General features: G+C 36.7%; 1 protein-coding gene and 13 non-coding genes across 14 annotated transcripts in view; 9 read left to right on the top strand and 5 right to left on the bottom strand.

Moving 5' to 3' along the window:
• Positions 1-26,565, bottom strand: part of LOC114359187 (putative serine protease K12H4.7) — a 36,287-nt gene extending 9,722 nt beyond the window's left edge. The window contains exons 1-9 of the mRNA XM_028313509.1: positions 26,490-26,565; positions 24,919-25,073; positions 24,289-24,467; positions 8,164-8,274; positions 5,180-5,313; positions 3,530-3,668; positions 2,737-2,794; positions 829-934; positions 182-310 (exon numbers count right to left, since the gene is read on the bottom strand). Coding sequence (XP_028169310.1) covers positions 182-310; positions 829-934; positions 2,737-2,794; positions 3,530-3,668; positions 5,180-5,313; positions 8,164-8,274; positions 24,289-24,467; positions 24,919-25,073; positions 26,490-26,493 — 1,015 coding nt within the window. The 5' untranslated portion in view covers positions 26,494-26,565. The remainder of the gene's footprint in view (positions 1-181; positions 311-828; positions 935-2,736; positions 2,795-3,529; positions 3,669-5,179; positions 5,314-8,163; positions 8,275-24,288; positions 24,468-24,918; positions 25,074-26,489) is intronic.
• On the bottom strand, positions 8,652-8,743 carry TRNAR-CCU (transfer RNA arginine (anticodon CCU)). Its single transcript has 2 exons — positions 8,708-8,743; positions 8,652-8,686 (listed from the first exon to the last, which is right to left on the bottom strand). It is a non-coding gene; the product is annotated as a tRNA-Arg (tRNA).
• On the bottom strand, positions 9,960-10,046 carry TRNAR-CCU (transfer RNA arginine (anticodon CCU)). Its single transcript is given in 2 exon segments — positions 9,960-9,994; positions 10,011-10,046. It is a non-coding gene; the product is annotated as a tRNA-Arg (tRNA).
• TRNAG-CCC (transfer RNA glycine (anticodon CCC)) lies at positions 10,582-10,675 on the bottom strand. Its single transcript has 2 exons — positions 10,641-10,675; positions 10,582-10,615 (listed from the first exon to the last, which is right to left on the bottom strand). It is a non-coding gene; the product is annotated as a tRNA-Gly (tRNA).
• On the bottom strand, positions 11,336-11,422 carry TRNAG-UCC (transfer RNA glycine (anticodon UCC)). Its single transcript is given in 2 exon segments — positions 11,336-11,370; positions 11,387-11,422. It is a non-coding gene; the product is annotated as a tRNA-Gly (tRNA).
• TRNAR-CCU (transfer RNA arginine (anticodon CCU)) lies at positions 12,746-12,832 on the top strand. Its single transcript is given in 2 exon segments — positions 12,746-12,781; positions 12,798-12,832. It is a non-coding gene; the product is annotated as a tRNA-Arg (tRNA).
• On the top strand, positions 13,309-13,395 carry TRNAR-UCU (transfer RNA arginine (anticodon UCU)). Its single transcript is given in 2 exon segments — positions 13,309-13,344; positions 13,361-13,395. It is a non-coding gene; the product is annotated as a tRNA-Arg (tRNA).
• TRNAR-CCU (transfer RNA arginine (anticodon CCU)) lies at positions 14,184-14,281 on the top strand. Its single transcript has 2 exons — positions 14,184-14,219; positions 14,247-14,281. It is a non-coding gene; the product is annotated as a tRNA-Arg (tRNA).
• Positions 15,020-15,106, top strand: TRNAR-UCU (transfer RNA arginine (anticodon UCU)). The gene is given in 2 exon segments: positions 15,020-15,055; positions 15,072-15,106. It is a non-coding gene; the product is annotated as a tRNA-Arg (tRNA).
• TRNAG-CCC (transfer RNA glycine (anticodon CCC)) lies at positions 15,677-15,770 on the top strand. Its single transcript has 2 exons — positions 15,677-15,711; positions 15,737-15,770. It is a non-coding gene; the product is annotated as a tRNA-Gly (tRNA).
• TRNAR-CCU (transfer RNA arginine (anticodon CCU)) lies at positions 16,312-16,405 on the top strand. The gene is made up of 2 exons: positions 16,312-16,347; positions 16,371-16,405. It is a non-coding gene; the product is annotated as a tRNA-Arg (tRNA).
• Positions 16,973-17,066, top strand: TRNAR-CCU (transfer RNA arginine (anticodon CCU)). The gene is made up of 2 exons: positions 16,973-17,008; positions 17,032-17,066. It is a non-coding gene; the product is annotated as a tRNA-Arg (tRNA).
• TRNAK-CUU (transfer RNA lysine (anticodon CUU)) lies at positions 18,186-18,272 on the top strand. Its single transcript is given in 2 exon segments — positions 18,186-18,221; positions 18,238-18,272. It is a non-coding gene; the product is annotated as a tRNA-Lys (tRNA).
• On the top strand, positions 19,095-19,192 carry TRNAR-CCU (transfer RNA arginine (anticodon CCU)). Its single transcript has 2 exons — positions 19,095-19,130; positions 19,158-19,192. It is a non-coding gene; the product is annotated as a tRNA-Arg (tRNA).
• Positions 26,566-27,473: the final 908 nt, after the last annotated feature.

Genomic DNA, 27,473 nt, shown 5'->3' with positions numbered 1-27,473 from the left:
AACATAGGCCTCCCCAAATGCTTTCCACTTTGATCGATTGGTAGCGACCTGCGTCCGGCGCTTCCCTGCTACCTTTACGATGTCGTCGGTCCACCTTGTACTATTCCACCACCACCTTCATTTTTGCCTCTGGTAAAATAGATAGGTCTCCTGTAGTGACCTGATGATGAAGGGTACGTACCAGTAGCGATCGGTGAGTCGAAACTGGTGTTGGAGTAGATCTGTATGAGCTCGGAGAATCTGGTCTCGATGCAGGATTCGCCCGGGAACTGCTGGAGAGTCCATTGTGCTAGGCGCTCCACGGGGTCCGCTGCAGAAGAGTAAAAACTTAGAAAAAGCTAAAATATGATGAACGTTCATATTGATATAATGTTAAATAAAATGCAATAAAAAACAGAAGTTTCAACAAAAAATAAAACTCTGCGGACTTATTCTCTTCATTCTACTGCTACTTAATTTTAGAATTTTTAGAACCACGTATTTAGAATCAGTTAAGAGCAAAGTATTTGACGATTTGAAAGTAATATTTAAATAGTCTATACAAATAAAGACACTTTGACTTTGAATTTGACTTTGTTAAAATGGATCGATAGGCAGACGTGGTTCCATAAAGGCTGAAGAAGATTTTCAAGAAAATACTGATTTTGGCGAAGTCACAAGCGAAAAAGATGGGAAAGCTTATAATTAAAAAAGAATTGTAATAAATAAAGTTTATGATTGTGAGTGAGAGAGCGTAGGAGAGAAAGTAAGGGATAGATTCACAATTAGCATACTCTGTCTCTCTCTCGCTCTCCTATGAATGATTACTACAAGTACAGGTACACTCACAGATGTCAGGGCTGGTGAGCTGCGTGCACGCCTCCTGTATGTCCCCGGGCGCGGCGTACTGCGCGAGCGCCGCGAACGCGTACACGAGCCCCAAAGTCAAAGTCAAAGTCAAAATTTTCTTTATTTGTTTAGACTAATAAATAGTTCTTACAAATCGTCATTTTGCTCTTAAGGAGCCTCTACATGTCTCATAATCTTTTTACCCTACCAGCGCTTCGAGACCAACATTTGGCAAGTGCTGAGAAGAAGCGCCGCAACAAACTCAGTCACCACTGTCTGCCGGTTAATATAAATAAATAGAAATAGCAGTAGTAGGTACATTCGATTCAGGAGCAGTTCACTGAATTTACCATGCAATCTTGTATAGTGTATCTTATAAGAATGGGTATACAAAATTGCGTGGTTTATTAAACAAGGTAGTGACGTGCTAATATCTAGACTTACAGATAACACACTTAAATACTAGTAGAAATGACTCGCATACATAAATTGGAATAACTTGGATTGACCAGTCCCCGAAAGCAGCGCCTGTTCACAGACATGACGAGTGAACCAGCCATCGCTTCACTCGACCATATTAGAGGGAATGTAACGACCCGCCTCACTACGCCACCACCCCAGAGACATTTTAGTGAGAATGACAATTCCAAGTTATCTTTTAAAAAAAAAACTAATAATAAAGCTAAGTAACAGTCCAGATTGAGAAGCATGACACTATAACATTTGAGAAATTATTATTAGTTTATACATTACTTTTCATTTTAATTCTTTTTAGTGCGAGCATGAGAGGACCATAATCCTACTCCCAGGATGACTTATCATTAAGAAAATCTCGAGTTGTATAATAGGCTTTTTTAAGCATGTGATCTTTAACTATACCTTTAAATTTATTGTACGGTAGCTCTTTATATTTATCAGGGACTTTGTTATAAAAATGGATACCTTGTCCCATAAAGGTGGCAAACACTTTATTAAGTCTAAAAGCGGGTATAGCCAATTTATTTTTATTTCTAGTATTGATTTGGTGAATATCACTTTTCTTTTTGAATTCATTAATATTTTGTTGAATAAATAGAATACAGTTTAAGATGTATTGTGAAGCGGCCGTGAGAATGCCAATTTCTTTAAACAATTCTCTAAGGGACGCTCTTGCTTTCATTTTATACAAGTATCTTATGGCACGTTTTTGCAAAATAAATATTGTTTCAAAATCTGCAGCTTTGCCCCATAGCATGATTCCATATGACATTAGGCTATGAAAGTAGCTAAAGTAGACTAAGCGAGCTGTTGAAACATCGGTTAATGACCGTATCCTTTTTATTGCAAAAGCCGCTGAGCTGAGCTTTCCCGCCAGAGTTTCTATATGGGGGCCCCACTGGAGTTTTGAATCCAGGGTAATTCCCAGAAATACAGTAGATTCTACCAGATCGATTGCATTATTATTAAGTTCTATTTGGGTACTAATTGTTTTTACGTTAGGCAAAGAGAATTTTATACATTTTGTTTTCTTTGCATTCAGTTGTAGATTATTTGTAGTGAACCATCTTAAAACTCTTGTTAGTGCATTATTTACATCGTCAAAGTTATTTTTACTTCTATCAATATTAAAAATCAAAGATGTGTCATCAGCAAATAACACGATTTCGCAAGAGTCTTTAACAAAATATGGTAGATCATTAATGTATATAAGAAACAAGAATGGACCCAGAATGGACCCCTGCGGAACTCCCATTTTCACAGGTGACCCAGAAGACAAAACACCATTTATGTCAACTTTTTGAACTCTAAAGTTTAAATAGGATTGTATTAAATCCAAAGCCGAGTCCTTTACCCCATAATAGTGCAGTTTGCGAATTAGCGTTTGATGTTCTACGCAGTCAAAAGCTTTTGAGAGATCACAGAATTTACCCCCGACCAGCTGAACGTGGCCAGGTCCAGCGCCGACGCCGTAAGCGGCGTGCAGGTGCTGCGAGGATAATAACGGTCTTTATAGATTAAGATCGTTCCTTTCACGAAGACGCGCCCCACCATTCTTCCGCTAATGTTTGAGTGTTATCGGTACACGCTAAATTATCCGTAAGTGCACACGAACAATACAATAATGACGCTCGGATTGCTGGGATCAAACTCTCTTCTTCTTGCCTCTCTCGACTAATATTGGTGGGGCGCGTCTTCGTGGATAGAACCATCTATAGATGGCTGCTATAAGCGTTAAACAAGGCTGTCCGGAGTCATGAGTAACCTTTCTCGTCTACAAAACTGCAATACTTGTATAGCTAGGGTTTACAGCTGTGCTGCGAATGGACCCAACAAGTGAAAGTTGAGTAGTACAATTTCCAGGACATCTACAGCGGTGATCTGCGCTACGAAGTCGTATCCCACACAGCTTGCTTTTTTGAGCATAGCTTCTCGAAACGGGGCTTAAGGTTTTATTACCACTCTCATAGCTTTCTACTTTTTTTTGATAGCCTCACAAGTCACAACGCATTTGGGATAAAACCGCGAGCAGGACGCCCCAGAGCATCAGGAAGCATAGTTTGGGAACCCCTACCCTAAGTAGTCCAAACAGCTGAAACTTACTTGAAGGTCTGCGAGATTTGCTTGGCTGCGCTAATCGAAAAATGGTCATACCATAACAATAACAGCATGCTCTGAATCTAAATATACACTCTAGTAAAGTGAAAATACAGCTGAAACTCACTTGAAAGCCTGCGAGACCTGAGCCCGGCCTGCCGTGGAGGTAAGGAGCTGCGCCACGGCGGCGGTAGCCTGCGCCACGCTGTTATAGCACGCGCTGCCGCCCTGCGACGCGATGGCTTGCCCCACCACCGTCAGGTATTCTGGGGGGTAAAAGAATTGTCAGACATCTGTTGCGATTCATGAAGTTTGACTAAACGCTAGTGGAACCGTACTGTCGAGGGACTTGCCATACCACGGTCAGATACCTGACTTCCCCACCACGGTCAGACTTCTGGGAGGTAAAAGAACGTTGTCAGACATTCTATTGACTTATGATACTTGACTGAAAGCTACTGCAGCCGTTCGTACCAGTGTCAGGTATTCTGAGGAGGTAAAAGATTGTCAGACATCTATGACAGAAGTTTGACACAAAATTGTACCACAGTGAAGTAGGTATAAAGGTATTGAAGAGTAAAAGACCGTTGTGAGACATTGATGGCGGTTCATGAGGTTTGACACAAAATTGTAGAGTTAAATATTCTGGGGAATAAAACTGTTTCTAGACATCTATGTCAGTCATTAACTTTGAAACAATTTAATGCAGCCCACAAGCTCATACTCGCACAATAAATTGAGACTTTTCACTATGTGTTTCCCTATTTGTTCAATTACAACCCAGATGCAGGTCTGAATTTTGAATGCACAAATATTCACTAAGATTTGCCCTGGTCAAGATTCAACACGTCGCAGCTAGGGTAAATACGCAAATCATCGGGCTTGACGTCCATAAAACTTCGCCATTTTCTTGTTTTTCCAACGACAAAATAAATTAAACTCGCACGTAAATTAAAACCTGCAGCTCTTGTTAATTGTTTAAAACGCACTTAAACACTTTTGTCAGCTCTTTTATCCGGAAAATGCCGTTTTCCCAGAATTTTCCCATTTAATGAAACTAGTAAATCTCGAGTGACGCGAGTGGCGACGAATCGCACAATTAACAAGGACGCATAGTTTAAGGGAATTAATTAATTTCACATTTGCCCAATTCGCGAAATTGCAGTTTAAATGTTTTACAAATAACATGCATGTAAATTATTAATTTGTAATTAAACGCTGCTTGCCTGGTATTGTTTGGATTACAGTGGTAACTGGGGTTGCGGGGTATGAATCCCTTTGGGGTTATAATAGTGTGATGAGCAAGAGTAATTAATACTCGTAGTTATAATTGAGTGATTCAGACATATGTTAGTCAACATTAATTTATCTATCCACAAATTGTCTTTCTAGAGAAAGGTGCTTTGATTTGATTTTGATTTAAAAAAAAACACAAAGACCATAGAAACAAGATAACAAGAAAAATCCATATTATGACACCATGTTGAGTTATATCACTTGACCGTTCTTATTCTTTCCTATCAGGGAAATTGTATAATCCCATCCTTGCAAAACCTTAAAAAATAAAAGCACTAACTAGATCTATTCTCATTACTCACCGGGGAAAACGTGGATGTTACAATATCATGACCAGGGAAGTCAAGTGTCCATTATTTTAAACTTCTTCCCAGGACGTTTCAGGCCTTTAATCACGTGTCCAGGTCTAACCAGGGTAATCGTGGGCCTTAAATCACCTGTCCAATGTTAACCAGGTAACCAAGCGCGTGTTTTTACTTACCAGGGAAGTCGTGCTGCGCATGCAGCGGGCCGCTGTCGGAGAAGGCGCCGTCGACCAGGTGTGGATACTGAACCCTCATCCAGGTGGCCATGCTGCCCGCGTACGAGCAGCCCACCAGGAGGACCTTGGCGTTTCTGGAATAGGGTTTAGATTTGAATGATTTGTGATATGGCGCCATGGACCAGATGCGGGCACTGGACGCACATCCAGGTGGAGGACCTTGGCGTTTCTGGAATAGGGTTTAGATTTGAATGGTTTGTGATACGGCGCCGTGGACCAGATGCAGGCACTGATCGCGTATCAAGGTGGAGGACCTTGGCGTTTCTGGAATAGGGTTTAGATTTGAACAATTTGTGATATGGCGCCGTGGACCAGATGCGGGCACTGCTCGCGTATCCAGGTGGAGGACCTTGGCGTTTCTGAAATAGGGTTTAGATTTGAACAATTTGTGATATGGCGCCGTGGACCAGATGCGGGCACTGCTCGCGTATCCAGGTGGAGGACCTTGGCGTTTCTGAAATAGGGTTTAGATTTGAACAACTAGCGATTTTCTTTCCTCCTTTCTCTCTTGCTCAGGGTTTGGATTTGAACAATTTGTTATATTACAAGTAGGTATCTATGTCACACTTGCGTTTTCCTTGCCTTGTGAAATTCTGATTTATAGAGGCTTTTTTAATAGTTCTTTTACATTTTATTGTGTTGATAAGTCTGTTACACTTCTAGGGTTGTTTTGGTGGACTTACGTATTGGGTCCATTTTTAGCTTCTAAAGCTGTTTACTTGCCAAATAAAAAAAATACCTCCTAAAACTTACTTATTTTTGCATAGGCTTTTAAAAAACACTTTTACACGTCCCAGTATTAACCCCACCACTGCTATGCTGCTACATATAAGGGAGAGTCCGCTAATTTGGACCAGTTTTTTTCAATCCCATATTACACATAGTTTTCTTTTGTTTTTGCTAATGTCCATGGTATATAATAAAAGATACATTATTCAACTTACTATTTCATAAGTATTAATAAACATGATTGTTGTATATTTAGCACAAATCAACAAAGTACGAGTTCAGAGCTTCGGTCCAATTTAGCCAACCGGTTCGATAATTTGTACCACAGGGTTACTAAATTGGATTTCAATAAATTTCAAGCCTATAAAAAAACTATGGCAAAATATTATACCATACATTCTTAACAAATTAGGAAACGAAAAGGAATAGTAGTTAATAACATAGACAATCGATATTGTTTTACACGTTATCACGATTTTGAGTACAAGTTTTGTAATTCCAATTATCGTAACGCACACTTGTATCTAATCTACTTTGGCAGTCTTTTGCTTTCATTTATTGTTAGTCAAACATAACTACGCTATTATAACTTCAAAATATGATTTACTAAAAAAAAATTCAAAATCCTTTGGTAAAGTTCCATACAACTTGATGAGGTACAATTTAGCCGACTAGGTGATAGTGCTTTTAAAAAATCGGTAAAAAATATAGCTTATAAATACCGAAAAATGTTTCAAATAATTGTGATCCACACTAATTTACGCTTCTAAATAATATATTAGAAACACCCTGTGATTAAATTTAACAAAATTACAAACTAAACATGTATTGTCAAAAGTTACTTGAAAACAATGAAAAAATACTTTTCAAAATAAAACACACGTGTTTGTTGTCACGGCAAAAACCACATGGCCGATATTAATTGATTTTAGTTGTGTATCGCTGAGTGTTGCAATTACAGACATTCAATAAATACTTTACGAAATATGAGGGTGGTACAATTTACCCGGCGGTACAATATACCGAACTCTCCCCTATGTTTGTAATGTGCAATAAAGAGTTTGAATTAGAATTTAATTGAAAATGGTCACAAAGCATGATCCTGTCTTGAAGTACGTAAGCTATTATATTCCGTTTTAAACTGAGTACAGCTGCTTTAACGTAACTCAATGAGATTACAAGTGTAACAATTTGAGCGAATCCTGAGCCTAAATGTTCTAAGAAAAACATGACCAAATAAACTTCAACGAACGGGCATGTGTGTAATTGATGTGACGGAAGGAGCCAATGATGGTAATAAGGCAAGGTGCCCTGACTCAGGGGCCAATCAACTTGACTTTGTTAACACCGCGGTTAAATAGTGCAGTTGAAGTGATTGGTACAGCTTTTGATTCTTTTTCCGTTCTGGGGATTGTCACAGCTGAGGCAACAATCTTGGTGTCAGACTTATGGAGTCCAAAGACGTCCAAGGTGGTCCCAAGTTCCTTTATTTATTTTAACCATCGTTCGTTGTTGACGTCCACTGCTGGACAAAGGCCTCTCACAACGACCGGTCATGCGTCGCCTGTATCCAGGCACATCCCGCGAATCTCACGAGATCGTCGGTCCACCTAGTCCCCCACAACACTACGTCTTAGAAATATTGGCTGATAATATTTATTTAGGTTTGTTCAAACACTTTTTGTTATTAACAAAATAAAATCAGTGTCTGACTGTAGATGCTATCTCAGTATCCTTATTATCATTGATTAATTTTTAACAATCAACAACAACACAAGATATGTTCACTCAAATTATTAGATCCTTGGATAAATTGTTGTCAACAGTTTTTGATAAAAAAGTTGAATAACATGGACATCTATTCAACCTTTTTATCAAAAAGTATTGCCAATTTCTATAGGCGTGGACTATCTTAACACTTAGTACAGACTCACAGACTATTGTGAGTGACTGACTGACTACACAACTATGGTGACTGAGTTTGTTCCGGCGTTTCTTCTCAGCACTTGCCATTATGTTTGTCTCGAAGCGCTGGTAGGGCCCAAAAGATAAGGAGACATGTAAAGTGCCCCATAAGGGCTACCTTTTCTTTTTTTATTATTTACATTTTGACGTTCATAAGTGCCACTTGTGGTCTAAACTGAATAAATGATTTTGATTTTTGATTTTTTTGATTTTGATTACAAAACACGTACCTATAGCGGCCGTCTTCGAAGTCGTTGCTCTTTACGTAGGTGATGAACTGGGCCAGGTCAGCCAGGGCCTGGTCTACCGTCAGGAACCGCAGCTCCGAAACTGAAGTACCACTGGAACAAATTTACATCATCAGCATCTAAAAGTCCACTGTTGGATCCCACTGTTACAACTAGTCCACTCATTAAAACACATACTTTAGCAAGTAGACTTTTAAAGCACGTTCCAGTATTAACCCTACCACTGCTTCGGGACAATAAAGGGGCCAGTGCTGAGAAGAAGCAGCGCAAGAAACTCAGGCACTACTTGTTCTTACACTTTTGATTCTTACAAAAGACACTCTAAACAGCTTATAAAAATTTTCTAGATTATTTCTCTATGTCATCAATATTCATCATCGTCAACTTATTTAATTTTAGTCTCTACTGTAGTGGGCACACTTCACCTCATCAACAAACATAGACAAAAAATATTGAAAAAAAAAAAGGATTGACTCGTGAAGGAATCGAACCTCCGCCTCCGATGAAAATATTTGGATACTTAAGAGAGGAAATCGGCGCTCTACCACTGAGCTAACGAGCCGTGGGTGATGCAGTCGTATTTTGGAACTACATATATGCCAGTTCTGAGTTGCAAATTATTGTGTAATATTGTCTTGAGCTTTATATTTTAATTATAGCTTCCCAATATACCCTTTTTACACCCCCTTCAACATTTTTTTTGCAACCTAAGGTAGCTTAAAGTTATTCTGTAAGGTGTAATCTATTTCTATAATAAAGTTTAAACAAATTGGTTTACAGGTGAAGCGTGAAATCGTAGCAAACCAACAGAGTTAATAAAACGTATGAAAAATGTAAAGTCAATCGAACTCTGAATATGTGGAAATACCTATTTTTATAAAAATACACTACCTTTAAAAAGAATAAGTATGTACAAATAAGGTTTTCTAGTAGTGATTATTTTCACACCAAAACTTTCAGGCAAAAATTAAAAAAAGTTGTCTCGTGAAGGAATCGAACCTTCGCCTCCGATGGAAGTTTATCGTATTAAATTGTAAGGGAATCGGCGCTCTACCACTGAGCTAACGAGCCGTGGTCGATGCAGTCGTATTTTGGAACTATATGCCAGATCTGAGTTGCTAATTATTGCGCAATATTTATCTTTAGAAAGGATAGCTTCCCAATATATAATCGGTGAAGGGGTCGGAGTGGCCGACTCGAGATCCCAGGAACGCGGGTTCGAATCCCACCGCCGCTCGACTATTGTGGTGAGCCCACTCGTAACACAAGCTTATTTAGCTTAACACGAGGGGCTAATGGGACTAAATTAATTAATTTTAATAATTAAATTGCTAACAATCTTTAAAAAAAAATTTTTTTTTCTTTTTACACCCTGTCAAGATATTTTTGCAAACCAACGTAGCCTATGTCCTTTTCTAAAGTATAATCTATCTGTATATCAAAATTAACCAAAGTTGGTTCTGTGGTTAAACCATGAAATAGTAACGCACACAGTTAATAGAGTCAGTAAAAGTACGAAAAACTTATTTTTAATCGAACTCCACGACTAAATTTTATTAATTTTCACCAAGTGAAAATGTTTTCATAAAAACGGTACCTATCTTGAACTGTTTACTTACTTTATGTGTAACATACATTTTCAGACTGAAAATCTTAAAATCCTGTGTGGTGTTCGATTTCAGAATTTTTCACATTTTATTTATTTTTATCTCAGTAGCAACTCAGTGGCAATGTCTAGCGTTGTTTTTTTTTCTAATAAAAACGTAAAATAAAAAAGTTGACTCGTGAAGGAATCGAACCTTCGCCTCCGATGGAAGTTTATTGATTGCAAGGAAATCGGCGCTCTACCACTGAGCTAACGAGCCGTGGGTGCAGATGCAGTTGTAATTTTCAACTATATGCCAGATTTGAGTTGCAAATTATTGTGCAATATTGATCTTCAGAAAGGACAGCTCCGCAATATTCCTTATTTTACACCCCTTCAAGATATTTTTGCAATCCAAAGTGGCCTATGTCCTTTTCAAATGTCCCATCTATTTGCATACCAAAATTTACTTATGTTGGTTCAGCGGTTTAAGCGTGAAATAGTAACGAACAGACAGTAGAGTTATTAAAATGTATGTAAAATTTTTATACAGCCAAACTCCATCGAACTCCAAATCAAACTAGATTGCTACCAGCTACCAGATTTCAGCTGAAAAGCTACTGAAAATATTATTTTCCTTTCGTTGCTTTCCTAAACCGTTTATTTTATATGTACCTACATTAAATCTTATAATCCACTGTGATCTTTAGCTTAAAAAAAAACTATTTTATTTTGTTTTTGTATGTTGTCTCAGTATCAACCCAGTTACAATGTCCAGAGTTGTTCTTAAAATAAAAACCACGAAATAAAAAAGTTGACTCGTGAAGGAATCGAACCTTCGCCTCCGATGGAAGTTTATCTGTATTAAATTGCAAGGGAATCGGCGCTCTACCACTGAGCTAACGAGCCTTGTATGTTGCAGTTGTAATTCCCTACTGTATGCTAAATATTGCGCAATGTTTATTTACATTTGGAGTACATAATTCAAATTCATTATAGCTCCATGTAAAGTACAAACTTGTGCGTCCTTGTCAAGGAAAATACCTCATAATATTATTATGGCACGCTTATTTCTTGACTTAAAATACTTTATTTTATTACCAAAAGCTTTACAAATAGTTTTCATATTGTTCATTTTAGATATCACCAAACTAACACTGGCACACCATTTATTGGCTGATGCTGAGAGGAAGAAAGAGAAGCCATTAAGTGGCTTGCTTAATTTGGGACGTGTATAAATATGTGCCCTAAAAAGGATCTAACAAAGAATTTGAATTCGAAAATCCTTTGAATATTAGAGGAAACAATTTTTTCAAGATGTTAGGAACAAGATAAGTAACTTATTATCCACCTTATAGTATCTTCAGGCCACTGAAAAGTTATAGAAAAGTTAAAGCAAAGTTCCTTCTGCCACAACTTCTGCTTAGCCCAAATGTTGATTAAAAAAAAATCCTTATGACATTAAGCACATCTTATCTTCTTATGTGCTCATTAATGTGGCAAAGACAAAATAAATAAATATACGAAGTCGGTTTTAATTAATAAAATTAAAAAAAATGACAAAAAGTTTGACTCGTGAAGGAATCGAACCTTCGCCTCCGATGGAAGTTTATATTTAGTCGGAAAATCGGCGCTCTACCACTGAGCTAACGAGCCTTGTACGATGCAGTTGTAATTCCCTGCTGTATGCCAGATAACAAATGTAAAATATTGCGCAATATTTACTGGAGGAGTTCGATCGCCTCTGTGGTCTAGTGGTGAGACCACCCGCTTCAGACCCAAAGGTCCCGGGTTCGATTCCTAGTGGAGGCAGATTTTTCTGAACGGTTTGGTTGATGATAGAGCTTAGCTAAGTGAAATGCAGTGTATTTTTCGGCTGTATATCGAGATCCGAGTTACTTATAGATAGATTGTATTGTGGTATGGCACAATAATAATCTGTATTATTTTAAGGTGACACTCGACTATTGTGGTGAACCCACTTGTAACACAAGGATATTTACAAGGGGTTATTCCCACCTCTGCAACTCCAGTGTAGCTAGGATCTTCAGCTTAACCGTCAATAAAAACCCAACCAGTGTAGGTCAAGTTTGATTAAACGGGATTGTATTTACAAATTGCTAATATTCTTAAAAAAAAAAACAATGGAAAGATGCCATTTTCCACTAACTACCTAATGATTTCAATTTCACCCTCTATTACCAATACTAGCTTTTGCCCGCAGCTTCATTCGCATTTTAATTCTGTTCGTTGCAGAAAGACCGACATACTTGGCACGTATTTTGGAAATTTAACTCGATAAACCTGATGACGAAAGCATATATTATTTTTATCAAAATCCGTTCAGTAGTTTTTGCGTGAAAGAGTAACAAACATAAATCCATCCTCACATTTTATAATATTGGTGGAAAGTAGGATAGGATAGTTACACGTCACCGCAGGAGTGTGTTAGTATCACAATGCTTATCAACTGGGTAAACCCCTTCTGTTTGGATTTATTTAACACGTTAACTCTGACCTCGTGACCTAATCGCTATTATTTTACATAATATAATATCAGTTTTAGATAAACTTCGCTTGATCATTGGCTAGAATAAACTGTATTAATTGACTATCAGAAACCACCATGTCTAAAAACATAACCTTCCTTCTGGCGCAGTCGGGTAAAAAGAAGAACCTATCGTGATTTTTTCCCGCATTGGTCACGTTGCCAAAATACGGGTAAAATGTGACTAAGAGACAAATATGTAAATATCAGGCTTCCCCAACCCGTCTGGCCAGGGTACGGGGTTGTAGGTCACCCTGGTCAGAAGGGCCCAACCCTTCTAGGCCTAACATAATTGTTTATTTTATAAATATACATTCTGACGATTCATAATACTTATGGTATTTCCTCAAATATTAGATAGATTAATGTGATATAGGTAAATATTGCGCAATATTTTGTATACAGTAGGGAATTACAACTGCATCGTACAAGGCTCGTTAGCTCAGTGGTAGAGCGCCGATTTCCTGACTAAATATAAACTTCCATCGGAGGCGAAGGTTCGATTCCTTCACGAGTCAAACTTTTTATTTACATTTTTTACGAATATTTTTTATTGTACTTAACGAAGTTCCTACTGAAACAGGACGTCAAATACAAAAAATCTCTCACAATTAACGTCATTACATCTCCAAAATCCTTGTTTCGGAGGTAGTTTTTGGACTCAGCTATTATTAAATTCAGTTTACGAAATTTCTTTCCGATACACTTATAAAAGTCAAAATGTTTCGCTTATTATATGAAACTATTAGTAGTAGGTATTAGATAAAATAATTACGTGTACTTTTTAGATCATTAAACTACAAGATGTTCCGCGGGAGACCCTTGAGAGACCCTAAGTCCAGTCAAATTAGCACAAAAGCTTTGGTAATAAACTAATGAACGTGAGCAAAGCCGAAGGCAGAAGCTTGTACTTCTGCAAAAGTAAATATTGTGTAATATTTTGCATGTCATAATTATCTGTCATACAGTAGGGAATTACAACTGCATCGTACAAGGCTCGTTAGCTCAGTGGTAGAGCGCCGATTTTCTGACTAAATACAAACTTCCATCGGAGGCGAAGGTTCGATTCCTTCACGAGTCAAACTTTTTATTTTAATTTTTTTTCCAACAACCTTCCACTTGCCACTGAAGTTGCTATTGAAGCAGGATGTCAAATGTAAAAATCTCAAAGTAATTTTTCCTCTAGTAAATTAGAAAGGGGGACCCTTGTCCCTTTCCTCTAGTATTTAAAAAGGGACAAGGGTAGTGCTCCTGAACCGGAGACTAAAATGACCTGATGATGTTCTTGATAATAAATAAATAAATACTGAGCTGTTGCTGTTTTACATTGCTGCGACACACATTTCTGTATAAAGTGTGTACCTATATTGTACGTCATAATGTTTTTTTTTTTTTATTTCTGTCTTACCATACCATGTCATTATTGTCCTGAGGGTTCTATTTTATCCTACTTTTGGTACTTTCTGTTTGTAATGTGTGTTTCTGTTTTGCAAATAAAAGTTTTATCTATCTATCTAAATAAATAAATAATATCTCTACTAGAAATTATTTGTTTTTATGAAAATATTTTACAATCATTTTAGTACTAAAATACAACTACAAGTATTTCTGCAATTCATTGAGTAGATTTTTAAGTGTCGTTTTTTCGTTACAACTTCACGCTTACACAGCTGGACCAAATTTGGTAAATTTTGGTATACAGATAGATTGGTCCTTAGAAAAGGACATAGGCTACCTTGGGCTGCAAAAATCTTAAAGGGGGTGTAAAAAGGGAATATTGGGAAGCCATCATTTCTCAAGAAAAATATTGCGCAATAATTTGCAACTCAGATCTGGCATATAGTTCGAAAATACGACTGCATCGAACACGGCTCGTTAGCTCAGTGGTAGAGCGCCGATTTCCTTGCAATTTAATTAATACAGATAAACTTTCATCGGAGGCGAAGGTTCGATTCCTTCACGAGTCAACTTTTTAATTTTACGTATTTAATTTTCTTTAACAAGTTTTTTATTTTTTAGGATTGATGCGGCACGTTATTGATATAATAGCGAAGGTACCAATTTAAAGTAGTCTTTTTGCTTAAAACGAAAATCAATACAAATTCTAATAGTCCCGTTAACCCCTCGTGTTAACCAAAATATGATTGTGTTACGAGTGGTATCACCACCATGGTCCAGAGCGGCACAGTAGGGATCGAACCCGCGTTCTTCGGCCCTGACCCTTCATCTACTACGACTGCTATTTCTTTTTATTTATCGGCAGACAGTGGTGACTGAGTTTGTTGCGGCGCTTCTTCTCAGCACTTGCCAAATGTTGGTCTCGAAGCGCTGGTAGGGTAAAAAGATTATGAGACATGTAGAGGCTCCTTAAGAGCAAAATATTGGACGATTTGTGAGTACTATTTAAATATTCTATACAAATAAAGAAATTTGGACTTTCACATCGACACCATTGGGCTATTGTTGTTGTAATTGTCTCTCAAGCTAACGATATGAAAACAAATTAAGTTTAAGATTTGGTCTTTGTTATTATCTTATTTAGAGCGAGAGACGCGTGCGCGATAATTAAGCACCTTCCTTGACAAACCTAAACACACGCGAGCAGAGCCGAGGGCAGAAGCTTGTACTTCGAAAATGTAAATATTGCGTAATATTTTGTGTTTATTATCTTGCATACAGTAGGGAATTACGACTGCAACGAACAAGGCTCGTTAGCTCAGTGGTAGAGCGCCGATTTTCTGACTAAATACAAACTTCCATCGGAGGCGAAGGTTCGATTCCTTCACGAGTCAAACTTTTTATTTACATTTCTTCCGAACAATTTTCAACTTTCCACTGAAGTTGCTACTGAAGCAGGACGTCAAAGTAAAAATCTCAAAGTATGTAATGTAGTTTATTTATTTTATTTTTATTTTCCTCTAGTAAATTAGAAAGGGACAAGAGTAGTGCTCCTGTAGCGGAGACTAAATGATATGATGATGTTCTTGAAAATATCTCTACCAGGAAGTGCATTTTTTTTTAAAGAGAGAGGTAACTAGTGTTTTATAATAAAAATATTTTTCAATGATTTTAGCACTAGAATACAACTAAGAGGATTTCTGCAGTTTGATTAAGTAGATTTTTAACTGTTATTTTTTCGTTACAACTTCACGCTTAAACAGCTGGACGAACTTTGGTAAATTTTGGTATACAGATAGATTGGTCCTTAGAAAAGGATATAGGCTACTGAGGGTTGCAAAAATATCTTGAACGGGGTGTAAAATAAGGAATATTGCGAAGTGTCCCTTCTAAAGATAAATATTGCACAATAATTTGCAACTCAGATCTGGCATATAGTTCCAAAATACGACTGCATCGACCACGGCTCGTTAGCTCAGTGGTAGAGCGCCGATTCCCTTGCAATTTAATACTGATAAACTTTCATCGGAGGCGAAGGTTCGATTCCTTCACGAGTCAACCTTTTTATATTTTAATTTTAAACATTTTATGTTGTGCCTGGGTTTACTACACTTGGTACTTAGACAAGATAATATTATAGTGTGAAAACTTCTGTCATCGCACACAACAATGGATTTTTAAGTAGTTTTTGGATTCTGAAAATATTATTTACAATTTTCAGATTATTTTTAAACGCCCTCCAATTTATTCTATAAATGGTTTAATGTTTTCCAACTTATTGAAAAGAACATTTTCATGTTGTATCGCTTTTCTTCTTTGAACCACAAGAGATGGTGCGGGATAGGTATCCTTTACGGTCGTCGCATACTACATATATTACCACCCCCTTGCTACATAATAATATAATATGAGTATACGAGTAATGCCTGCCTTGCTTAACCGTAGATGGTATGGTATGGATAGGTACTTTTTTTGACAAACTGTAATCCATGCGAGCAGAGCCGAGGGCAGAAGCTTGTGCTTCTAAAATGTAAATATTGCGTAATATTTAGTGTTAATTATCTAGCATACAGTAGGAAATTACAACTGCATCGTACAAGGCTCGTTAGCTCAGTGGTAGAGCGCCGATTTCCTAGCAATTTAATACAGATAAACTTTCATCGGAGGCGAAGGTTCGATTCCTTCACGAGTCAAACTTTTAATTTAATGTAGGTATTTATTTATTTCTAAAGATTTTACATTTTTTAGAATTTAAGTAGCCGTTATTGAAACAATAACGAAAGCTTCAATTTTAGAAGTCAGTAGAAGTAGTTTAAAAATGAATTTTGAAGCTTTTTATTAAGAATTTTAGGTTTGGAAGGCTCAAAAGCTTTTACTGCTCCAAAAAATAGTAATGTTCCGGAACTTTCGACGTTTGATTGTGACTGTAGCATAATTAGTGATGTGTCTAACTTAGGAAAAAGATTAGACATAAATGTCCATACCTACCATTTGTAACAAAAATGCATCTCAAAGAGGGTTAAAAATGGGATGTTTTTTATCAAATAAAATTAGCAAAACAAAATTTTTAGGCTTTCGTAATATAAAGTAATGTAAATCGAGAGATGTGTGCGTGTTAGTTAGGTACTTTCTTTGACAAACCTAAACACAAGCGAGCAGAGCCGATGGCAGAAGCTAGTACTCCTCCAAAAGTAAATATTGCACAATACTTTTTGTTCAATATCTGTCATACAGTACGGAATTACAACTGCAACAAACACGGCTCGTTAGCTCGGTGGTAGAGCGCCGATTTCCTTGCAATTTAATACTGATAAACTTTCATCGGAGGCGAAGGTTCGATTCCTTCACGAGTCAACGTTTTAATTTTACGTATTTAATTTTCTTTAACAAGTTTTTTATTTTTTAGGATTGAAGCGGCACGTTATTGATATAATAGCGAAGGTACCAATTTAAGGTAGTCTTTTTGCTTAAAACGAAAATCAATACAAATTCTAATAGTCCCGTTAACCCCTCGTGGTAACCAAAATATGATTGTATTACGAGAGGGATCACCACCATAGTCCAGAGCGGCACAGTAGGGATCGAACCCGCGTTCTTCGGACCCGATCCTTTATCTACTACTACTGCTATTTATTTATTTAAAATCTTTATTGCACACATAAAAATACAGTGGTACAACAGGCGAGCTTAATGCCATGTGGCATTCTCTTCCAGCTACACAGAAAATTAAGCAAAACAGAGAATTTAAGTAGGCGGTGCAAAATAGTACAAATACAAAAAAATAAAATCTAATATAATACATAAAATATTATAATATAAATTAATACAAAATATATATATACCTACATAAATATATGCATATACATAATATACAGTGGATAACGAGAAGGTTTAAGAGAGATCAAGACGACGAGATATGTTCAAGGAAATGCTTGCGCACAGAGTATTTGAACACCAACTTGCTGGGAGCCTGCCTAATGTTCTCAGGAAGAGCGTTCCAAAGGCGAATAGATTGGAGAAGGAATGAGTTAGAGAGGAAACCTTCTATTTATTTATATTAACCTGCAGACAGTGGTGACTGAGTTTGTTGCGGCGCTTCTTCTCAGCACTTGCCAAAAAAAAAGATTATGAGACATGTAGAGGCTCCTTAAGAGCAAAATATTTGACGATTTGTAAGTACTAATTTTAAATATTGTACAAATAAAGAAATTTGGACTTTCACATCGACATCATTGGGCTATTGTTGTTGTAATTGTCTCTCAAGCTAACGATATGAAAACAAATTAAGTTCAAGATTTGGTCTTTAGTTTTTATCTTATTTAGAGCGCGATAATTAAGCACGTTCCTTGACAAACCTAAACACACGCGAGCAGAGCCGAGGGCAGAAGCTTGTGCTTCTAAAATGTAAATATTGCGTAATATTTAGTGTTCATTATCAAGCATACAGTAGGGAATTACAACTGCATCGTACAAGGCTCGTTAGCTCAGTGGTAGAGCGCCGATTCCTTAACTAAATACAAACTTCCATCGGAGGCGAAGGTTCGATTCCTTCACGAGTCAAACTTTTTATTTCCATTTTTTTTTTCGAACACTTTTCAACTTTTCACTGAAGTTGCTACTGAAGCAGGACGTCGAAGTAAAAATCTCGAAGTATGTAGTTTATTTATTTTATTTTACTTTATTTTTATTTTCCTCTAGTAAATTAGAAAGAGACAAGGGTAGTGCTCCAGAAGCGGAGAATAAATGATATGATGATGTTCTTGAAAATATCTCTACCAGGAAATGCATTTTTTTTTAAAGAGAGAGGTAACTAGTGTTTTATAATAAAAATATTTTTCAATGATTTTAGCACTAGAATACAACTAAGAGGATTTCTGCAGTTCGATAGAGTAGATTTTTAACTGTTGTTTTTTAGTTACAACTTCACGCTTAAACAGCTGGACCAGTTATGTTATATTTTGGTATACAGATGGATTGATAAAAATGTTTGGGATGCGTAACTGCCTAGCTCGCATAAATATATTTTATAACTATGTATTTTGAAAACCTGTAAACCTTTGAAAAAGAGGCTGACAATAGTGTCTGAGTTTCTTGCGCTGCTTCTTCTCAGCACTGGCCCATTTATTGTCCTGAAGCAGTGGTAAGGTTAGGTTAGGAAGGATACTGGGACGTGTAAAAGTGCTTTTTTAAAGCCTACTTACAGAAATAAATTAGTTTTACTGAGTTTTACTGAGTTTTTATTGGTCCTTAGAAAAGGACATAGGCTACTTTGGGGTGTAAAAAGGGAATATTGGGAAGCCATCATTTCTCAAGAAAAATATTGCGCAATAATTTGCAACTCAGATCTGGCATATAGTTCGAAAATACAACTGCATCGAACACGGCTCGTTAGCTCAGTGGTAGAGCGCCGATTTCCTTGCAATTTAATTAATACAGATAAACTTTCATCGGAGGCGAAGGTTCGATTCCTTCACGAGTCAAACTTTTTATTTCCGTTTTTTATTTTTGGGTTGGTGCTCAGATAAAACATCGTCAAATATAAAATGAATCCACATATCACATTACAACAAAATTAGGAAGGGATTTTAGGGATCAAGAATTTTCTATTTGGATCTATTATTTTCATAAGACATTCTTTTCTAAGTCATTGATAAGAAATGCAATAATAACTAACACACCTTGTCGGGATTCGAACCGTAGACGTCACCAAATAAAGCATTGTCACCGGCTCATCTGAGGTCAGTGGGACGGGGCCCTGTTAACCCCTGCGACTCGGGCTAATCGTGTCATTGAGCTTATTAATGCAGTGTGATCAGGAACGTCATTTATATTTATGTACGAGGGGCACAGACAAAGTGACACAGCAAAAAAAATAATCCAGAAATCTCTTCGGTTCAAAAATACAATTTTACTTAAAGTACAAAAAGGAAATGAAGAAATGTGTTTTAACCGTTGTTTTATATCACTATAAAATGAATCGTAAAATGTGTTGGTAAGCGCATAACTCAACAACACCTGGACTAATTTTACCAATTCTTTTTTTTTAATCTACGAATTTTCGTGACGGCGAATTTTGAAAAATTCAACCTCTAAGGGGGTAAAACGGGGGCCACGCGTACGAAGTTGCGGGCGGCCGCTAGTATTGATTTAAAATGATTTAGATCTGAGAATAATAATATTATGTCGCTCGTGTATTGAGAGAGATATCAATGATACTTAGTTTGTGCTATAAGAAAGAAATAAATAGGCTTTGTAATTTTTTGTGAATGCGTTTAAACCTACTATAAAAACTTTCTGTAAAAGACTGAAATCACGAGCAAAGTCTTTGGCGGAAGCTGGTAAAAATAAATTCAGGCAGAATATGAATAAAGAAAATTTCCAGATGATTTCCTTTTCACACTTCACCAAACCCTCAACTTGCCAAGCCATCCAGTGCTAATTAGGAAAAATCGCTTCAGAAAATATTCTTCAATCCAATTCCTTCTTGTCCTTACTAATTACAATCATTACTTCATTACCAACTTAAATTACAACCAGCTGAACCAAAATATGCTTTATTCATTCAACATAAAGGCCAATAACACAGCAAAGGAAGCTGTTATCAGGGCATCAGTATGCATAGAAACGGCGCCAATACTAATATTTTTCCCAAATTAAAATAGCTTTTGCGTGAAAAGGCGAAGTCGAAGCAAGGGCGGGCCTCTAGGGGTTAAGAGATGGGTTTTCGTAGATTTGAACGGTCTATAAATTGACTTGGATAACGCTGGAGTGGTAAACCATTTTGCATATTCGTATTGAGTTTTGAAAACAGTCCTTTAAACTAGGGAGGTACTGAATCTGCTTATGATCGTAGTCCGTTCTGTTTGCACCAATTTTAGATAACTAGTAGATTTAGTATAATGACGATTTTGTGGATTTATATATTATTATTATGTAGGTAGGTAATAAAAAATCGGCCAGGAGCGAGTCACGTTCGCACTTGGATGTTTTTTGATTTAGTTACAAATACTTTCCTATATGGTAACAATAACAAAGAAGAGAGGTCTATAGCTACATGCAACGATTTTTTTTATGATGGATAAAGAAATGATAATTTTAACTGCCTACCTATTATGGTTATTTAAAGATTAGGCCCTACTCCCAGGCAAAATATAGACAGGTTAATTAAGTTCCTACAGAATACCAGCATTCATGTTCTGAATGGAACATGATACAAGCTGAGTAGGAGCCATTTTGGTTCAATAAATTATGTATGTAATTTAAATTGTGTAAAACGTCTGTTTGAACCAAATAAACCATTTTTCTTTCTTTCTTTCTTTCTTTCTAGAGCTTAGTCGCCAGGCAAGTTAAAAGCCGCAGGTTGAAGTTCCACCTAAGGATTTCAACAGATTTTTTTTCCATCTGAGACAGTCGATTTTTCAACTGAAAATTCAAACTATAGAGTACGAAATATATAAATAACTTGAAAACATTTAACTGCCTCAGGCGGGAATTGAACCCATGACTTTTCACTTGTCGGGTGACTGCTCTTCCATCTGAGCTACTTGGACACTGGACTAACCGTGGATTACTATACGTCTATTTTAATCATAAGAAATTAAACAACTACAGCATGTTAATGTTCACATTTAAACGCTCCTGTCAGAATGCACTGCAACTCATAGTCCAGTAGACAACGTAAGTAATGCGTCGCTGGACGGTAGCCAACTGGACTGTATCGGACGGCGGACTAGCCATGTACAGTGTAACGAAAATTCGAAAAATGGCTTCCTAGAAATGGGAGGTGAAAAGCTTTGTTTGTGTTTCATAGGACGCTGTCATTGGTGACATGCAGTAGATATGTTACGGTTAATGTGATAAATTGAAAATTATTAATAATAACCGGTTATTATGAATAATCCCCGACAGTCGCGGTAAAAGTGATAAATTAATCACATTTAACAGTGATTATTTAATAATTCAGCCTTAGTACTAACAAATTTCATAAAAGAGAACAACATCTTGTGTACGTGTTCGTGTACAGCCAAACTTTTGAACGTTTTGATATCATATATTAATATAATTTGACATAATGAGTTTGGAATGTTTCTTGCATAATATTACTTTTCCATGATGCCTATAACATAATGTTTTGATTTAAAGTGAAAAATAGGTTAAGGTGCGGCGGGGGTGGCCCTTGGGCCACCCCTAGGCCGCCTATTTAGTTTTATACACACATAAATGACCTCATATTAATCACATTTACCAAATCATGCGGTAATTATTCATAATAACCGGCGATTATTCATAATTTTCACATTTATCACTTTGACCGTAACAGATACACAAAAATGTAAGTATAGGGCTTCTGCTACTTTGACTTATAAGCCGAGTTTGAATTATTTATTCCAACTATTAAACCCAAAAAACGTGGCCACAAACTAAGTAGAACTAGTAAAACACAGAAAACTGCACGCATCTATCACACTAAGATAAAATCAGCTTTGTTCACAATAAAAACAGTAACATAATACTAATAATTCAAAAAGTTATCGTGTAATTAAAAACATTAAGAAGCAAGGTTCTTTTTTTATTAATGTTGGTAAACATCATGCCAACATTCTAGCGGAACTTCGTATGATGACAATAATTTTTAACAATAATAAAAGTGCCATATTTCAGATAGCATCTAGGTTTGTGACAAAAGTCACCGACCTCTCCCGTTAAATTGTGTTACAATGCCACTATACTTAATCTAATATTCTAATCTTTGTGTTACGTTGTCACCACAACCCAATATTTATGCTAATCGTTGAAGATAATTCGTATTCGCTTTGAATACAGGAGCATAGAGGGCTCTATACAGGGTGAAAGCGTTAAGTGATCTCACTCAATTATTTCTAAAGTATACAAGATATCAAAAAACTGGTTACTGAACCTGAAAGTGCATCACGAGCTCTATCAAACAGTATCAATAATTGGTGCCATTTTTGTACAGTCAGTGTCATAGATTTCGTGACACCCAAAGTGGCCAAAAAGTTGACAACACAAACTAAATTGTAACTATGACGTTTTGCGAACTTATTGGCCACTTTGAGTGTAACGAACTATTTGACGCTGACTGTACCAGTGATTCACGAGCTTTGTCAAATGGTATCTATTATATAAAAGAAAGTCGTGTTAGTTACTCCACTTATAACTCAAGAACGGCTGAACCGATTTAGCTGAAAATTGTCAGGGAGGTAGTTTAGAGCCAGGAGAAGGACATAGGATACTTTTTATCCCGTTCGAAATTAAAAAAAAAGTCTGCTTATTTATTGCCATTAAGGCGGAACAAAGTTCGCCGGGTCAGCTAGTTAATAATATATATCGTCGAAAAAATGGTATCAATAATTGACACCGTAACCAATTTTTCGCTATCTTGTATAGTTTTAAAATCGAGTGCGATCACTTATCGTTTTCACCCTGTATAGAGTTCTACACCAGTCTCTAGCTCCACATAAACCAGCGCGATCACAAACAGAGCTAATTTGTGTGATACCGGAAACGTAATGAACGCATTCCGATTCTGAGGCACGACTGGGCGGGCGGGCGGCTGATAACGGGGCACAATTATTGATCCCACTTACAGTTAATGCACACGGCGTGACGTAATTCGTGACGTTTCTTTAGAATTGACAACCGTGGTGTAGCTTGGCGACTCTATCAAAATGTATGTCATGCTAGGGGCATATTAGTGCATATACGTAAGTAATTAAGGAGTACCTAACTGCGTGTAAAAAGGCGATTTGTTGATGAGAATCCACGACTTAGGGCTTCTTTCAAGTTCTATGTAGTTACGAGGGGGCGTAGTGCGAGTTTACGTCAAACGTATTTGATATCGACTGCATTAAAAAACTAAATGAAGATTTTATTTCTTGAAAGTTTCCGCTAGGGGCGTAAATTTGCTTCCGGAGAAGATTTACATGACAACTTATTTAAATAAGTAGAAGTTAATACATAGAAAACTTATGTGTGTTACGTGTGTGTGAAGTTTTGTTTTTGTTTTTTGTATTTAAAATGTTGGTTGGAGAGGCACCCGCTGAAAATCAGCATCGGGGCACGCGTGGCTCGATTAATGCTGAGCGGGCGCCTTTTTGGCACAAAATATGCGTGTATAGCTTTAAAATCAAATCAAATCAAATCAAATCAAATCAAAATTCATTTATTTGCTTGAGTCCCTATTTAAGTATTTAAGTCCCTTTGTTCTGTTTTTCTGTTTTCTTTTGTGTCAAATAAAGTTTTTCTTATTCTTATTCTTATTCTTATACGGCACAAGGTACTTAATATTATAGTCATTAACTCAGAGGTCTCTTAGGGAGGTTTCAGTATTTTAGATCTTAGAGGTTTTAAGGCGTTTTATACAATTTATATAAATGTCCTACGTGATATTTATTTATTTAATAGGAAAACCAACAAGACATCAATTAGGAAGATATTATCGCAATCAATGTCTTCTTACATCAAAGCGTGGTAATACGCACGTTGACGGTTAATAAAAAACGCGGTGAGCATGAGCTCTTCGGTTTTGCCTATTCAAATACCGTAAAAAACTTACTTGGTAGGTCTGGTCAGGCCGTAGTATCTGTGCTCGGTGTAGAACAGGCCTGCACCAGTGAACCCTGCGATGTCGTACGCCAGGCCGTCGGTCACCCATCCCTCCGTGATCTCCCACTCGCCTCCCACGAAGATTACGATGTTGCGCTCAGAAGTTTGTCTGCTGTTGTAGAAGAAACGCTGAAAAAAAAAGAAATATGCGTTAAATACAGGGTGTCCCAAAAACAATGGATATCCATTAACAGGGTTATCCCTGTAACCGTCGATAGGCCTCGCCATGGTCTCCCTAACGTCCAATTTCGACCCATGTAAAAATATCACCGTTTTCAAGATTTTTAAGTTTTTGTGCATTTTTAGAAAATTGCCACCTGCGATTACTTTTTCTCATACCATTTCTACAAATGAGGATACTTTTCAATTTGGCTATTAAAAGAAAAGATTAAAGTTCAACAAAGTAGTTTAAAAGTATGAAAATTTTAGGAAATTGCAGAGAAGAAGGAAAAATTAATTCATTGTCTTGCACTTTTGATCCGCCATCGTGTAAAAAAAAGGACCGTTCATTGTGGAAAATCTTGGGGGAGGCCTTTGTCCAGCAGTGGACGTCATTTGGCTGAAATGAACTAACCCTTACCATGGGGAAGGTGTCAGTGTTGGTGGCATCAAAGTGGTTGACCCTGACATCCAGCCAGCGCGTCTCGACGTTGGACCGGTGGAGGGGCGTCGGCGGCGGAGGCTCCTTGTTCAGATGGAGGCCTAAGGCTGGCGCCAAGAGAACGAGGAACAGCCCTGGAATCATGAGCATTTGAAAAAGCTATAGTTATGTTGTAATTTTAAGTATAACTTAGGTTTATTGGTCGCGTAACACTGCTACCACGAAATGGTAACGACAACACAACTTACGAGTACGTAGGAAACAAAATGTTATTAGGTGTTTTACATTGCACCATTTCTAAGGTAAGGCTAAATTGCACTTATTAATATGGAAAACATCCTTGTCATGTAAAGGTCTGTATTAAGATAATATTTTTCAGATATGTAAAAGGCCAAATTTTCAGCGATAAGTGGAAAAGTTTATATTTCACTAATTAAAACGTTTCAAGAAGTTTTTACTACAAATGATTAATTTTGATTAACTTTCTTAACATAACTTAACTTTTGAAAGAAGTTTACAAAATTGTATCTAACTAAAATGTGACGTTTCAAACCCACACATTTTCTCTATCAAATAACCTTCTAAATGTAGGTTTTAAATGTTATATTTCTACAAAACTCCACGTTATTCAGGCATCAGCTACATAAGCTGTCCGTTACTGCTTCGTTCAAGCCATCAGGGCGTACGCTGTAGAGCTGTATAAATAAATCTAGATCGAAAGTTCAAGTTTTAGCGCTAAAAGCTCTCTGGAAGCTTCGAAATAGACACTTACGGATCAGAAGTGGTTTATTTTGGCGGACGTAGGCACTTGGATGGTGGGTAGCGATTAGAAAGAAAACTTGGAAGGTTATTTTTAAAAGAAAAGGAGAATCTATGTTAGGTACGTATTTATTTGAAATTAACAGAACTAGGGACAAATATATCTATTTAAAGGTTTTTGAACTTAGTTGTTATTTTATTTTTTACTTGTATTGAATAAATACTTTTTCTTTCTTTATTTCTTATAGTTGGTCGTCCGTCCATCAGGCAGGTGATCCTTACACGAACCAAAGAATCTCACACAAGCAAATTAAAATGTATAATTCTGTGGACCAAATTGGCTATATTTACGAAAATTATACGTTTCTTAATCTATCTTCGAAGGATAGATGAATGTTTTCTCTGTGAACTCCACTTTCCAAAACTGCTGAACGGTTTTTGACGAAACACACACAACGAAAGTAGGTACAGTGCTATAGCTTATACCTAAAATTTTACGTTTTATCGATATATACGCGGACAAGGTCGCAAGAAAACGGTAGTACCTACAGCTTTATTATCATCATCATCATTTCATGCAGGACATTCACTGCTGAACATAAGCCTCCCCCAATGATTTCCACATCGCCCGGCTGGTAGCGGCCTGCATCCAGCGCCTTCCTGCTACCTTTATGAGGTCGTCGGTCCACCGCTACGACTTTTTATACAATAAACATAATTGTAAAAACTTAAGCGCACTCCCATGGCATGCATTGCACGTATAGTTTTAAAAATAATATAAAAACACTTACACATAATGATACACTAATTTACTTAACGTAATGATATCGGACTGATATTACCGAATTCAGTAGATTCCCTTTCGCCCTCGATCGGCGGTTATCAGCTTATCTCTTGATAAACTATGTTAAGCATGTATTCTTTTATCGCGTAGTAATTTGAAGCTGCTAAGAAAAACCGTGTATGTCGATTTTTGCTAAGATACTGTGAACAACTTAACACCTCAAAGGTTCAAAGATTTGTTTACGTAGAAAAGGTAAGTAGTTCTTTTTACATAGCTACAGAACTTACTATTCTGTTTAAAGTAAATTTTCGCTGTCAGCATGTATAGGTACATGAATTCTGGGGTTAGTTTTGAGTCTAATCTAGCCAAATTTAAATACCATTTAAAGCTAGGCACTCTATTTAATGTAAGATGCATCTCCTAATCCAAAAAAAAAATACTTTAAAATGAATCTTATGCATAACAAGGCAGGACCTTATTTAAAGTTATAAATGAATATCTGAAACTGGAATATTAATATTTTTGTATAAAGTGAAAAATATGAATTTTTAACTTATACTACTTTCGTTATACGCGCTTATCTTAATATTCCGATTACATTAAATCTTATCTTTGCCAAATTAATTATGTTAGTAATTATTATCACTGGCTTGTAACTCGTTAGTCTAAATAGTTTTCATTTAATTTTTATCACTTTAGTACTGGAATATATGGGTATTTATTTATTTATTTATTTAGGACAATCAACAAGACATACTAGAAGACAATCAATATTTACAACGTATTTAAACTTAATCAAAGTGCTGCCTTAATTATAGGGTATTTCCCTTATCTAAGATTTTTGGGAACGTACTTAGCTCTTAACCAGGCTTACGAAAAAACATCATTCAGACATTAATTTTAAACATTACAGCAACAAATTTCTAATGTTGTGGCATCTTTATACCTAACTAGCGGCCGCCCGCAACTTCGTACGCGTGGATCCCGATTT

This window comes from Ostrinia furnacalis, unplaced genomic scaffold (assembly GCF_004193835.3).
Source record: "Ostrinia furnacalis isolate ACB-3 unplaced genomic scaffold, ASM419383v2 OfSCF0060, whole genome shotgun sequence".
In the NCBI taxonomy this organism is placed as follows: Eukaryota; Metazoa; Arthropoda; class Insecta; order Lepidoptera; family Crambidae; genus Ostrinia; species Ostrinia furnacalis.
Note: the sequence above shows the minus strand (reverse complement) of the source record. Positions and strands in the feature narration are given on the sequence as shown.